Source organism: Solanum pennellii, chromosome 9 (genome assembly GCF_001406875.1).
Source record: "Solanum pennellii chromosome 9, SPENNV200".
NCBI lineage: Eukaryota > Viridiplantae > Streptophyta > Magnoliopsida > Solanales > Solanaceae > Solanum > Solanum pennellii.
The window spans coordinates 32,880,624-32,896,125 of NC_028645.1; the positions used below are offsets into that span (position 1 = coordinate 32,880,624).

Here is a 15,502-nt window from a genome sequence, read left to right on the forward strand (position 1 = left end):
CAATTCTTTTCTAGTATCTTGCATGCAAAGTGATAAGTTATGTATTTCTAAATCCTTGGTCCGCCATCCAGAAAATGTCACTCCGCACCTTGGTCCGGCTACGTGTGTTGCTATCCTAACCCTTATCTTTACCTCATATTAAGCATCGTATTCGATATTTGACTAAGTTATTACCTCGTACCAATCAATACTAGCCTATTAGATAGTGTACACTAAATCTATGTTGATAATTCTTTACATATCATCTACCTCCTTGGTCCGGCAAATATCATTAAGGCGAGTTCTAACGTTGGCCATCCGTTAAAAAGACTTCTAAGCGAAAGAATTATTAATACATGCAAGACACTATTCTAGAATTGTTATTTTAGTTAGGTTTTACCTCATTATATTCCTATGGTTGCAACAACCCTAGTTATGGAGTTTAGTTACCCATAGTCATAAACACAATATTCAAATATATTATATAAGAATTCATGTACTTACTTCAATGAGAAAGAGTAAAATCCGAAAGTTTGCTTGATTAATCACCAAAAATCACTAACAATCACTTGCAAGAATCTCAAAGTATTCAAGAATCTCACAAAAAGTCTAATAATGGTCTTGAGTCTAACAATACGGAGTCTAATAATAAGGTGTCTAATAATACGGAGTCTAACCTCAAAAATGAGGTTTTTCGAACTATTTATAGAAAATAGAAAAACCTAATTAAACAAGGATTCTATTTGCTGGAAATCTATCAAAACGCGGCTGGGTCGACGGATCTCGCGACGGATCGTCGTGGTCACAACGGACCGTCATGGACTCCGTCGTCCCATACTTGTGCAATTTCATCTGCTGCTCTTTTCATTACCCTCGATGGCAAGTATAACGGACCGTCACAGGCACAAGGGTCTGTCGAGGGTCTTCGTTTCAAAACACTTAAACTCTTGGAATATGGGTACTAGGACTACTTCTCTGAACTTCATGACGAACCTGCAGGACGGACCGTCATAGTCACGACGGACCGTCATAGACTCCGTAACCCCACACATGGTCAGACTTCCCCATCTTCCTTCAGCAGCTGCACTACGCTGCCACCTACAGACCGTCACAAGCATGACGGACCGTCACAAGCTCCGCAGGTGGTCTCTTCTGCATTCCTTCGCTCAAAAACCTCCGCATTTATCTATGGACAGATTTCCTGCATGTAAGGAGAACTTATATAAAAATTAGCACAAAAAGGCTTTTGGACACACTAAACTTAAGGAAAAAGTATTAATAATACTGTGAAACCACGGTATATCAATGACATACAACGTGTGTTTAATATCATCAAAGTGCTGAATCCTAATACATTTTATTTTTATATGTAAGAAAGAAAGAGTTTAAAGGTAGTTTGTTTGTTAGGAGAGCTGGCATCTCATTAATATAACACAAGATAAAAGGGAAAGAAAAAAAGACACATAAAGATGGAACAGAGTCAGAATATGAAAAAGCACTAACTCAAATGGTTGCATGAGAGTTGATACCTATAGAAGAGGTAAATGTGTTGAGACAACAGATGACCAAAATGTACAAATCTTAGATGAATAGTCAAGCTCCTCCGCCTTTAATTCGAGAATACCTGAATGTCAATATGTCATTCCCCGTCAAAGTTTCAACAAGCGACCGATCTATCTAGATGAGCTTGGACCCTACTATAACACATCTCATACTGCCGTACTTCCTCGGTAAACCCATTAAAACCATCAATAATGAATAATCCACTCTTCATGCAAAATGTGTAAACTAATGAAATTCCTCAACCAACACTAGTACAACAATCCAATGATGATCCTCTACCCAAAGATCAATACGGCCAAGTTCATGCCCCTAAATTGAATTTCCAAGTTCCTAACTCTTACCACTACCAATTTAGTTCCCCCATAGAGGTTGAGAAAAAAACTAAGGATGAGGAACATGAAAAAAATTGCAAGAAAAATGAGGAGTTTGGAACAAAACATAAGGAATATGCAAGGTCTTGGAGGACAAAAAGTGTCTCATTTAAGGACTTATGCATGTTTCACGATGTCCACTTGGTTATGGGGTTCAAAACTCCAAAGTTTGATAAGTATAATGGTCATGGAGATTCAGTGTCTCATTTGAAAATATTTTGTAATCAGTTGAGAGGAGCCAGAGGAAAAGAACAACTTCTTATGGCTTACTTTGGAGAGAGTATAACAGGTGTAGCCTCAGAATGGTTTATCGATCAGGACATTTCTCGTTGGCATGTTTTGGATGACATGGCGCAAGATTTTGTCCAATAATTCCAATAAAATATTGATATTTTTCCCTATCGCAATTCCTTAGCTAATATGAAAAGAAGTCATCTTAATGTTATGGGGAATATGCCATAAGATGGAGGGAATAGGTGGCTAGAGTCAAACCACTGATTAAAGACTATGAATTAATTGATGTTTTTCTCCAGGCTCAAGAACCTGACTACTTTCATTACCTTCTCCTCGGAATAGGCAAGCTTTTTGCCGAATTGATTAAGGTCGGAGAAATTGTAGAGAACAACATAAAGTCGCATAAGATTGTTACTCAAGCAGCCATTAGAGCTACCACACAAGCAATACAAAGCGGATCCAGTAATTTTACAATTCGGGAAAAGAAGGAGAAAGAGCCCATGATGGCATCTGGATCAAGACGTGTTCAAATGAGCATGAACATCCTTATGGTCAAGTCCAACAAGGACAATCTAATTCTCCTCGGCATTATTACCCATCCCAATATGCAGTTCTCAACACTCAGGCATATGTTCTACCTCCTCCATTCCAACAATAATGCGGGCCTGCCCCACAAGGTTCTCGCCCCGAACAATAAAGTTTCGAGGCGCCATACAATACACGTCATCAGACGGATTATACGAGAGAACAAGGATGAAAAGAAAATTTTACCTCAACTGGGGAATCGTATACGAGTTTGTTGCGAAAATTAATACAACTGAGAGTGGTTGAACTTGATAATCCTAATGGAAGAGGCTTTGATCCAACTGTTATGTGCGAGTATCACGCTAACACTTCATGTCATAGCACAGAGAATTGTTGGACTCTAAAAAGAGTCATTGAGAAATAAATCGAGGATAAAGTAATCGAGATACGCACTGAGGAAGCACCAAATGTCACAAATAACACACTCCCTGCTCACAATAATGAGTGTGTTGTGGGGATGGTGGGCATTTATGAAGATTGTGAGCAAACAAGTAGAACAAAAGTGAAAAGCAAGTTTTCAAAAGAAGAGTCTAGTATGGTTTTAGAACCCATACAAATGGCATTGATAATTGCTAAAGTGCAATTTCAAATTTTACTCAAGGAAGCTAATATTGTATGTCCCTGGAGCTATAAAAAGAGGAGACACAGCGTTGAATGGACAAAAATTTTACGTTCCTGGTAAACTTTCAACATTTGATCAAAATCAAGAGAGTTTAAAATATCCAGTTGTGATACAAATTGCAACACAACTTCAGATCATAAACACCAAGGTCGTTCCCTGGAACTATAATAAAGTTGTTGTTACTCACAAGGGAAAAGTAATTGTCGAAGAAATATATGAAACAAGAGGCTCAACTCATTCTGGAAGGTGTTATGCTCCCGAAGAATTAAAGAGGGATAAATAAATCATAGAAAATCAGTTGCCAATAAAAAAACCCATCATTGAGAAAGAGAGTGAAGAGTTTCTAAAAAAGATGAAAGCTCAAGATTATTCTGTTATTAATCAGTGTAGGAAAAAACCTGCTCAAATCTCTTTTTGTCATTACTAGTACATTCTAAAGAACATCGTGAAGTACTGACCAAAATCTTGAAGGAGGCACATATCTTAGAAAATATTACGGTGGATCACTTGGAAAAGATGGACAACCCAATATTTGAGGTAAATAGAATCACTTTCACTGATGATGAATTGCCTTTGGAAGGATCTATGCATAACAAGGCACTATATTTAACCGTGAAATGTAAAGAACACTATGTAAAGAGGGTCATGGTTGATGGAGGATCGAGTGTAGACATATCCCTCTTTCCACTCTACAAAGCTTGAAAATCAGCACTGATAGTATCCGTACTAACAATGTTTGTGTTAGACCATTTGATGGTGCAAAACGGGACACTCTTGGTGAAATTTATCTAATTGTTACCATTGGACCTGTGGAGTTTAGAATCACTTTCAAAGTTATAGACATGGACACTCCTTACAATCTACTTTTGGGTAGGCCATGGATCCACCTGGCTAGAGTTGTGCCATCTACTCTACACCAATTGGTCAAGTTTGAACATGACAAACAAGAAATCATTTACCATGGTGAAGATGATCTCCAAATAACCCGAGATCCTTCAATACGATGCATTGAGTCCAAAAGAGGTTGTGAATCCCTCAATTATAATGCTTTGGAAATAATAACAGTCAATCAGTTCTTAGAAGGAAAGCCTATCCTCCAACCTCATCTATCCTCTACTTCAGTCATGGTGGTGGCTCAAATGGTACAGAACGGCTATGAACCCAGAAAGGGATTAGGGTTGTCGTTTCAAGGAAATTGTGAATCCTATCAATCCAATGGGTAATCAAGAGACATTCAGTTTGGGTTTTAATGAAACTATATTTGATAGAAAATGGGCAAAAGATCATAAAAGAAAATTTTGGAATCTATCGAAGTAGATCCCCCATATTAGTCAATTTCTTCTTTAAATCTCGAGGTGAACCGAGTTCAGACTTACCTATACAAAATGATGTGGATAAAATGTGTCAATTTATTAAGAAAATATTTTATAAGGTAAACATGAATCAGATGGGTGAGGGCACCAGTGATATGGATGTGCTGCTTATTGACCTGAATGTCCAACTCAACAATCAGAAACCAGTCCTCTCTCTAAAAGGAAGGACTCCTCATAGTTTTAATTTGTTGTATTTTTTTAGTTTTGTTATCTGGATTATTCGCAGGGTTGTAATTCAAACATTCTAGTTCTTTTGCTTTTTTTTTAAACCATTCAATCCTTTCCCATTCAATGCAATGAAGTTTTAGTCATCATCTTTGTTCCTGCTCTTTCTAATATTTGTCATCTTATTTTCATTTCAGTTACGTTAACTTTAATAATATGACATGCATGTGGAGTTTACATTTAGATCGTAAATATTTTTCTGATCTCAAAACAATGAATCCTAAGTCTAAGGAATATGATGAAGATGAAGCTGAAAAGAAATAAAAATGGTATTGGATCAATTTGAAAAATAAGTCTAAACCTAATTTAATTGAATCTAAGGCGGTTAATTTAGGAACTCCAGAATATGTGAGAGAAATAAAGATAAGTATCCATGTCGATCAAAATATTTTAGACGACATAATTCGAGGTTTATTTGAATAGAAAGATTTCTTCGCTTTGTCATACGATGACATACAAGGGTTAAGGGCTGATCTGGTGGTGCACAAACTTCCAATACATCTTGATTTTCCACCTGTCCAGCAAAAGCAAAGAAAATTTGAGGCAGATATGGCGATAAAATTGAAGCAACTTACTGCAAATGTAATCATGGTCGTCCAATAAATTACCTGGTTGGCTAATGTTGTTCCATTTCCAAAGAAAGATGGAAATATCATAGTTTGTGTTGATTATAGAGATCTAAAAATAGAAAGTACAAAAGACAATTTTTCATTACCCAACATTCACATCCTGGTTGATAATTGTGCCAAACACAAGATTTAATCTTTCGTGGACTGTTACGCCGGATATCACCGAATCCTAATGGATGTAAAGATGTAGAAAATATTGCTTTCACAACCCCGTGGGGTACATATTGTTATAGAGTCATGTAATTTGGTCTAAAGAATACGGGAGCAAGCTCCATGAGAGCTATGACTACCATATTCCATGACATAATGCATTAAGAGGTTGAGGTATATGTTGAGGTATATGTTGATGATGTCATCATTAAGTCTAGAACGCAAGCTGACCATGTGTGTGATCTAAGAAAATTCTTCAAAAGATTAATTAAATACAATCACAAGCTTAATCTGGCTAAATGTGCATTTTGAGTTCTATCTTGCAAACTTTTGGGTTTTATAGTTAGTAGAAGAGACATTGAATTGGAGCCCTCCAAGATAAAGTCCATTCGAGAATTGCCACCTCCAAAAACCAAAACTAAAATCATGAGTTTTTTGGGAAGGTTAAACTATATCAGCCGATTTATTGCTCAACTCACTACCACATGTGAGTCTATATTAGAGTTGTTGAAAAAGGATTATGCTATTAAATGGACAAGTGAGTGTCAAAAGGATTTTTGACAAAAATAAGGAATATCTAGCAAATCCTCTGGTACTAGTCCCCCAGAGCCTGGTAGACCTTTGTTTTTATACCTCTCTGTGACGGATAATTCCTTTGGTTGCATTCTACGATAACACAACGTCTCGAGGAAAAAGGAATAAGCTATTTATTACTTGAGCAAGAAGTTCACAAGCTATTAGGCAAAGTACACTCTATTAGAAAAGACAAGTTGTGTTTTAACTTGGGTCGCCCAAAAACTGAAGCACTATTTTTTGTCCTACACCACCTACCTCATATCAAGAATGGATATCTTGAAATATATTTTTCAAAAGCCATGCCAATATGTAGGTTGGCAAAATTTCAGATTTTGCTAACAGAATTTGACTTTGTGTATGTCACTCGCACCACCATTAAAGCACAATAATTGGTCAATGATATTGCATAGAATCTGATTGATGATGAGTACGAGCCCTTAAAGACATACATCCCTAATAAATAGATCAACTCTATTGAGGAAGAAATTCATGATAATGATCCTATGTTGAAATTATATTTTGATGGGGTTCTCAACAAATATGTAGTAGGAACTAGGGCAGTTCTTATCTCATTAAACGAATGTCATTATCCTACCACAACATGACTTCGATTTTTTTCCACCAACAACATAACAGACTACGAAGCTTGCTTCTTAGATTTGAATATGGCAATAAATCTGGATGTCCATGAGCTATTAGTTTTTGGGGATTCTGACTTTCTCATTCGACAAGCTCAAAGCAAATGGGAAACTCGAGACATTAAGCTCATATCGTATAAAAAATGTTTATAAAATCTCATCAAAAAGTTCAAGTCCATTGAATTTAGATATATTCCAAGGTTTCACAATGAGTTGGGTGATGCTTTGGCCACCCTAGTCTCGATGCTTCCATACCCAAGTAATACCTACATTCACCCATTGAAAATGCAAGTTAGGGACCAACATGGTTAAAGTAAAATAATTGAAGTAGAGGCAGATGGTAAGACCTGGTATTACGACATCAAGTAGTTCATAAAAGTTAGTGAATATCCAATACACGCTAATAGAGATCAAAAAAGAACTATTACGCAACTCTCCAATGATTTTTTCTTGAGTGGCGAGATCTTATATAAAAGGACTCCAGATTTGAATTTATTGCAATGTGTAAATACTCAAGAGGCAGTAACAATTATGAGTCAGGTGCATTCAGGGGTATGTGACCAACATATGAAAGGTTACGTTCTAGAAACAAAAATTATCCTTGCAGGATACTATTGGTTGACCACGGAGCGAGATTCCTTCCGGTTTGTTCACAAGTGCCATCAGTTCCAGTTTCATAGAGACTTGATTAACTCACCCCCATACCCCATTAGAGTTTCACCCTATGTCTGCTCCATGGCCTTTTGTTACTTGGGGAATGGACGTTATTGGGCAGATTGAGATAAAAGCATCTAACGGGCATCACTTATTTTATTTGTCATCAATTACTTTACCGAATTGATGAAAGCCGTCACATTCAAATTAGTCACTAAGAAAGAAGTGGTGGACTTTACTCGTTCCAAAATCATATGTTGTGTATAGACAATGCAATGATACTCAATAGACACCTGATAAAGGAAGTTTGTGAGCAATTTAAAATTGTTCATCGTCAATCGAACCCTTATCGACCCAAAGCAAATGGGATGTTGAAGTGGCAAATAAATACATCAAGAAGATTCTTAAGAGAATGGTGCAAGGATCTAGCCAGAGGCTTGAAAAACTAACCTTCGCTCTCATGGGATATCGCATGACTATTCGTACGTCAGTAGGTGCAACTCCCTACGTATTGGTTTACGGAACTGAGGTTGTCATACACATATATATTGAAATCCCTTCTCTTCGAACCATTATTGAAGAAGAAATGGAGGATACAGAATGGGATAAATCAAGGTAAATACAATAAGCACTGATAGACGAAAAATTGTTGACATCAATTTGTTTGGTTCAATTATATAAGAAGAGGATGGCTCGAGCTTACTATAAGAAAGTACGCCCCATAAATTTTGAAGTAAGTCAACTTGTTTTGAAGCGCATCCTTCCCCATCAAGACGAGGCCTAGTGAAGGGTCCCAAATTGGCAAGGCCCTTATGTTATTAAGCAAGTGTTATCCAAAGGATCTTTGCAACTGGCAGATATGGAGGGAAAGACGATCGAATCAATTGTCAATGCAAATTCAATCAAAAGATACTACGTTTAGCACTCCTTTTCATGATTGACATACTCAAGATGAGAGGATAAAAATGTATCCTCCTTTATATCAAACACCACTTGCATGGTGATTTATCTAGGAAAAAAACCATAAAAAAAATGAAGCAAAAGAAGTTTTGAACTACGTTCGACCTAATCCTAAGAGGATACTTAGGCAACCTTTCATTTGGGTTCGGTCTAATCATTCAATTAAATGGTAATCATGTTCTTCAATTCTTCAAAGGGTGAGACATGATATTGTGACCTACGGTGCATTACGAAGAAGAAATATATAAAAATGAGAGAGTCTTATGAGCGAAAACGCTCATGGGCACCATAAGACGATGGTTTGTTAAGAGACGGAGATTAGAATGTCTTATTGGTAGAAAATAACGAAGGACAACACTGATCAAATAATGACATTCAGTCATCATATGAGCACAATCAAGATGAAAGTCAAGCTTAGACAGAAAGATACAACATTGTTTCATGAGATTCGGACAACCCAAAAAGATCAAACGTTAAGTCCAAACGCATGTCATGATTCATTAAAGTCATCACGTGCTTTAAGATAAGATTCTTTTCATTCCTTTCAAACATTTACTTATTTATTTCTTGCTTCGAAATATATAACTTTTCTTTCACAACCCTTGCACTTGTGACATGGGTACTTGTGTTCGTTATTATTTGAGTCTCTCTCAACATCAACTCACGTCAAGTGAGAAAATAAAATTAAAACTACAAAATTAACTACGATATTTCCAATAGAATGTTGGGGGCATGCACCATATTGACTAGGATTGTGAACCAATCGAGAAAATACATATCATGAATCGATACAGTATGAAAAGTTGACAAAGTAAGAGAGTGGCTTGGGGACAAATGAACCACACAACATGAACAAAATGGTAATGGTTCAGAATGTTCATGACAAGTGTTTCAAGAGAAGATAAGGGTTGTCTTTAAAACATCTTCAAGATATTGGCGCAATCATCAATGGAATTAATCTCCCAAGTGGGGTAGATCCAAAGTCAAGCATTACAAGATACTTGATGTCACAAACCAACAACCATTTAGAAAGGTTATAATAATACATTCTTTGTCTCAAAACATGTATAAAGTCGAATCGTGCAAGTAGTTCGCGAGAGACAAACGCCACGATGGTATGTTCTTGAATCATTATCTTATCTTTATTACAATATGCACAACAAAATAATATTAACAATTAAAAAAGGATCTTTTTTCTTTAATAATAAAATTTGGGGCATAATAATCCCTAGTTACATAAAGGGCATAATAACTCAAATTTTATTTATCATATCTTCACAAGGCACAAAAATCCCTTCTTGCATATAGGGCACAATAACCCCTATTTTATTTTTTAATGTCTTCACAGGGCACAATAACCTCTGGTTGCATATAGGGTGCAATAACCCCTATTTTATCTTTTTATGTCTTCATATGGCTCAATAACCCCTGGTAGCATATAGGACAATATAACCCTTATTTTATGTTTCATGTCTTCACAGTGCAAATTAACCCCTGGTTCCTTATAGGGCACAAAACCCCTATCTTATTTTTCATATCTTCAAAGGGCATAAGAACCCCTGAATGCATTTTGGACTCAAATCTCCCTTTTATTTTATTTTATATTTTGTATTGACTACAAAAACATTACTTTTATGCTTAGTATAGACTTTTATAGCTTTCATAAATAACTCATAAAAATATTCTAGAGAAAACTGGGAAATTTTTTTTGTTCGGTTTTGTTTTGTTCTATGGTGTGTAGGTTATTACATAGTACAAAAAATTGAAGTTCAAGTATAAAGAATCATTTTTTCAAGAAAACAAGTATTCAAGAATATCATGCGGAAGAACGTCAACGGTTGAACTCAAGTCATAAAGTTTCAAGTCTTAAACTCAGATGTCCAGATCATAGTTCGGAATCCATGAACCTACCAAGAAGGGTGAAGCGATAACTAAATATTAAGATTGAAAACTCAATACTGTTGGAGTAGATAGGATTTTGTATCATTCCTTTCTCTCCTTCTGTATTTTACCTTTTTTATGTTATAGTTGGAGCTATGAACCGGAACCTCGACAAAACCTCACTCGACTACCTAAACTCATTAAACCACACCTGACTCCTAATAATTAACTCAGGATAAGTAGTTTTTCAAAAGTTAGGACACAGTCAAACCTCTTTTGTCTTTTATTTATTTTTCACATTTTGGGATAAATATTTCACTAAAAAATTATTCACATTGTTCACGTCTTTGTATGAAAACTCTTCATGTTTCCAAGCAAAGAGGGACATAATGTGAACATCTAATTTTTGACAAAAACATAAAGATTTTACACAAATTTTAAAAGGTTTATATTTAAAATAAATTGTAAATTACTACAAATAATAAGATCATATATAGTTTAATAATAAAAAAAATAGGAACAATGCAAAAGTACCCCCAACCTATGTCAAAAATCTCAGAGACACACTTATACTATATTAAGAATCTATTACCTTCCTGAACTTATTTTATAAATAATTTTCTACCCCATTTCGTCCTACGTGGCATTATCTTGTTTGCTCATCGCGTGTTGATATTTTTTTCCAAGCTAGTGCAATGTAGGCCGAAAAGGGGTAAAAAATTATTCATAAAATAAGTTCATGGGAATAATAAAACCTTAGTATAGTATAAGTGTGTCTCTGGAATTTCAGACATAGGTTGGTGGGTACTTATGCATTTTCCCTAAAAAATAATAAAAAGAAGTTGTGAATTTAAGGTATTTGTTAATTCTATCTAGTCCAAAAATAATAATAATAGAATATATTATGGAAAATATGAAAAAAGAAAAGAAAAAAGGACTCCTAAAAATTTCAAATTGTCTTACCTTATCCTAATTATCCTCAAACTCTTATAACTATTTTTTTCAAAAAATCCTCTTTCGATTAAGTATTTTTGTTTTATTTTTTATCTACTTATTTATTTTCTTTCTGCACGTTTTTTTTTGAAACATGCGATCTTTCTCAACCTTATTTTTTTTTAATTTTTTTTTACACATTTTCTTAACTTCATTTCTTTCTTTCTTTTTGTTTGTTTTATTTATTATTATTTATTGCTTATTTGTTTTATTAGGACTAGTTCTCGGAACGTGCATCGCACGTTTGTCCCCTAATTGATATTAGAAAATTTTAATTTATATAGCTATGTTCAAATCTAAGTCCTTTCATATGTAAGTTTAACATAAGAATATAACTACTCTGCACAAAATATAACATGAAAATCTTGTGTTAGATGCTGGAGGTTTGATATATGAAATACTTCATGAAAAATAAACATTTTATTTTATCAGAGGAATTAATATATTTTAATTACTAAACATAAGTTTTAATAATAAAAAAAAATTGTCTATAAAAAAAGATACGTATAAAGAAAAATATTACAAAATGTTTGGGCGGTATACCATCAAATTTATTGAAAAAATTACAATTTCAAACGGAAAAAAAGAAGAAACTAAGGACATGATATCCATAAAAAAAGACATCACATTAAAATATATAGACAAAAATATTTTCATACTAATTGAATTATATTTTGTTAAAAGTAGACTTATTCTAGACAAAACATGACTTACTCTAGACGAAACATATCATATGTACAAAAAACTATAATCATATAATAATAATAAACAAGACAAACAGAATAGAAGGCATGAATATGTTAAGAATAAAGATAAACTATATTTCTTGGACTATATATATATATATATGAATGAATTCTAAAATAATATTATTCAATGTATCATTTAGTCATTTTTTACTATACATTATTTTTTATTTTATTTTTGCACTTATTTTGTACCTCTTTATAACAGTTAAGTACATGAATTTTTTAAACATTTGAGATTACATATAAAAAAGAAAAAGTACAAATATGTAGGTTTAAAAAGATAAATGATTATCAAACAATGAAAAAGACATAATTATTATTCTATGGGATTTAACATGTTTACCCTCAAAATAATTAATGATAAATACAAAATGTGATTAGCTTTACTATATATATCCTAAAAATAGGAGAAAGGATGAATACAAAAATACAGTAATCAACTACGAAGTTATATTTAAAAACTCAAAACGATGGAGATGTGCAAAATAAATATTTACTTACAACTTCATATTGGAGTATATTCATCTTGTAACTATCATAATTTACATATTTCTCAATAAAAAGAAGATGAATATGCATGAAATTTTAAAGAATACAAATAAATAAAATAGTAAGAATTCTTATAATTACAAACTGGTAATGAAATTTTACAAGGGATGTCGACTAACCTACTATAGTATGCAAGATGATTACAAACTTGAATAAAACAAGGAATATATATAATTTGGTTTGAGTGTGTTTGATAGACTATTCATTACCCCCACTTACTTACAAATTAAAGTTGAAAGGTTATTAGACTCTTCATTATCTACATTTAATTAGTACATGAATATATGATGCATTAAGATCTTATTTGATGCATGAATTTAAATATAAGTTTTACTTCATATTTAATTAATTAAATAAATATTAATATTAATTTATTTTAGAGGTAAAATAAGGGTAAAATGATAATTGAACTTTGATGTTAGAAGCTTCCCACTTATAGTAATATATGATTATATTACTATTTTTATTTTTTATCCCTTATCTCAACCCTAAAATTCTCAACTAAATTTCAAGATAAACCCTGTCCCATTCCACCACATTCCTTTTAATTAGCACCAGCCTCTCACCAAAAACTATTATAAAACATACGCTCAGTACAGAAAAAATACGGAAGACAGATTTAAATACACAGAGAAAAAAGCAAGAGCAAAAGCAAAGAGAAGAAAAGTAAGTTTTTTCTTGATAATTAGATCTAGAGTTAGAGATTTACTTGTGGTTCCAATTTCGTGGCTCTTTAAAGTTAATGCATATTATTTAACTCTGGAAATCAGTAAATGAAAGCAGTTTTGTGCAATCAATTTTCCCAGCGAGTTAAATATAAATTCTCGCATGATTTGAATGAAATGTTTTTTATGAAATTTGATTCCAATAATATTAAGTTCTTCGAATCACATGTATTATTTATTATTTTTATATTATTATGCTCTTAGATACAATTTCCAATTTATTTAAATCGATTCCATGGCATTGAATTGTTAAATTTGAACGGATAAGTATTTCTTTTTGAGTCTAATATTCTCTTGAAAAAATCTTAGAGAATTTATTGTATGCTTGTTAGAATAGGATATAAACTAAAGTTTCATCGTGTAGTTGATTTATAAAAGCTTTGTTCAATATGTTTTAGTCTTCTTAATATATTATTTTGATTAAAAAACAATAATAATTTACCTTTAGAATAAGAGCAAGATGATTATCGATTTAATTCAAATTGTCAAGGTATAGAATTAAGAGATGATATGAACTTTATTTAGGAATTTATTTATTAAAAATTTATTAGTAAAAGACCAATAGAATCATCAATAAGTTCTTTTAGAAAATAAGTATGACAAAAAAAGGTAAAAAAATAAAGGAAGAAGAGAAACAGAAAGTTAAAAATCAAAATAATAATAAAATAAAAAAATAATTGAAAACAGAAAAAATAGAAAAAGGAAAAGAAAAGAAAATTTAAATTTAATATAAAAAAAAAGAAAAAAGAGAATTTGAGACACAAAAAACGAATGATTCTGACACTGTCAAAGAATACGCAGACAGGCTTCTTAGCATTGTGATCAGGGTAAAAATTTTTGCCAATAAGCTTCCTGATAGCAGAGTTATTGAGAAACTTCTTGTTACATTACCTGAGAAGTTTGAACCAACCATTGCTTCCTTATAAAATAAAAAGGATCTGTCAAAGATCACTTTTGCATAATTACTAAATGCATAGCAGGCACAAGATCAAAGAAAGTAAATGAGACAGGAAGGATCGTAGAAGGTGCACTTCAGGCCATGTTGCAAAACTATCCTGGAAACAAATACAAGAAAACCAAGATGAAGAAGAATTATGCTTAAATTACTCAGGTTTCCGTTTGTAATGGAAGTAGCAAAAATTTAGGCAGCAACAGAGGAGAAATTTCCTCCGTATCAATATTGTGGAAGGAAGAAACATCCTCACTGCAAATGCTGGATAAAGTTAGATATGAGATGCCGGAAATGTCAAAAACTTGGGCATGTTGAGATCATCTGCAAGGAACAGGGACAACAGAATAAAGGACAAGCTCAAGTTTCTAATCAACATCAGAAAGAACAACTATTTGTTCCATCATCTTTTGCATGTAGTATTTCAATCAAATGTTTGCTTGTTGACAGTGGTTATACAAACCACTTAACTAGTGATGAAAAGATTTTAAAAGGCTCGATAGAACAACATCATCAAGAGTCAGGATTGGAGATGGAGAATGCCTCCCTGCAAAAGGATAGGGGACTGTGTCTATTGAGAGTATTACAGGTATAGAACTTATTTGTGAAGTTTTGTTTTTTCCTGAAGTTGATCAAAATTTATTTAGTGTTGCACAACTACTTGAAAATGGGTTTGTCACGACCCAAAACCGAGCCGCGACTGGCACCCACACTTACCCTCCTATGTGAGCGAACCAACCAATTTAAACCCTAACATTTCAATTTAATATCAACAGAAAGTAATGCGGAAGACTTAAACTCATTAATAAAAACCAATTCAATAACTTTTAAAATTCAACATCTATTATTCCCCAAAATCTGGAAGTCATCACCACAAGAACATCTATGATCAAATTACTAAACTAAGAGTATTCTAAGAAGCTAAAATAAACAAAAGCTAGTCCGTGCCGGAACTTCAAGGCATCAAGACATGAGGAAGAAGATCCATTCCAAGCTAGAAGCATTAGCTCACCCTGAAATCCGGTGTAATGAAGACTGGCTAGAGTTGCGGTTGAGTTGAAGACGACGGTACGTTTGCTGCACTCCACAAATAACAA

At 33.4% G+C, this 15,502-nt stretch overlaps 1 protein-coding gene across 1 annotated transcript in view; it reads left to right on the forward strand.

The window, feature by feature from the left end:
- Nucleotides 1-8,011: 8,011 nt before the first annotated feature.
- The window catches only part of LOC107030096, a 14,664-nt gene continuing 7,173 nt past the window's right edge, over nucleotides 8,012-15,502 (forward strand). The window contains exon 1 of the mRNA XM_015231495.1: nucleotides 8,012-8,214. Within this exon, the coding sequence (XP_015086981.1) occupies nucleotides 8,012-8,214 (203 nt within the window). The remainder of the gene's footprint in view (nucleotides 8,215-15,502) is intronic.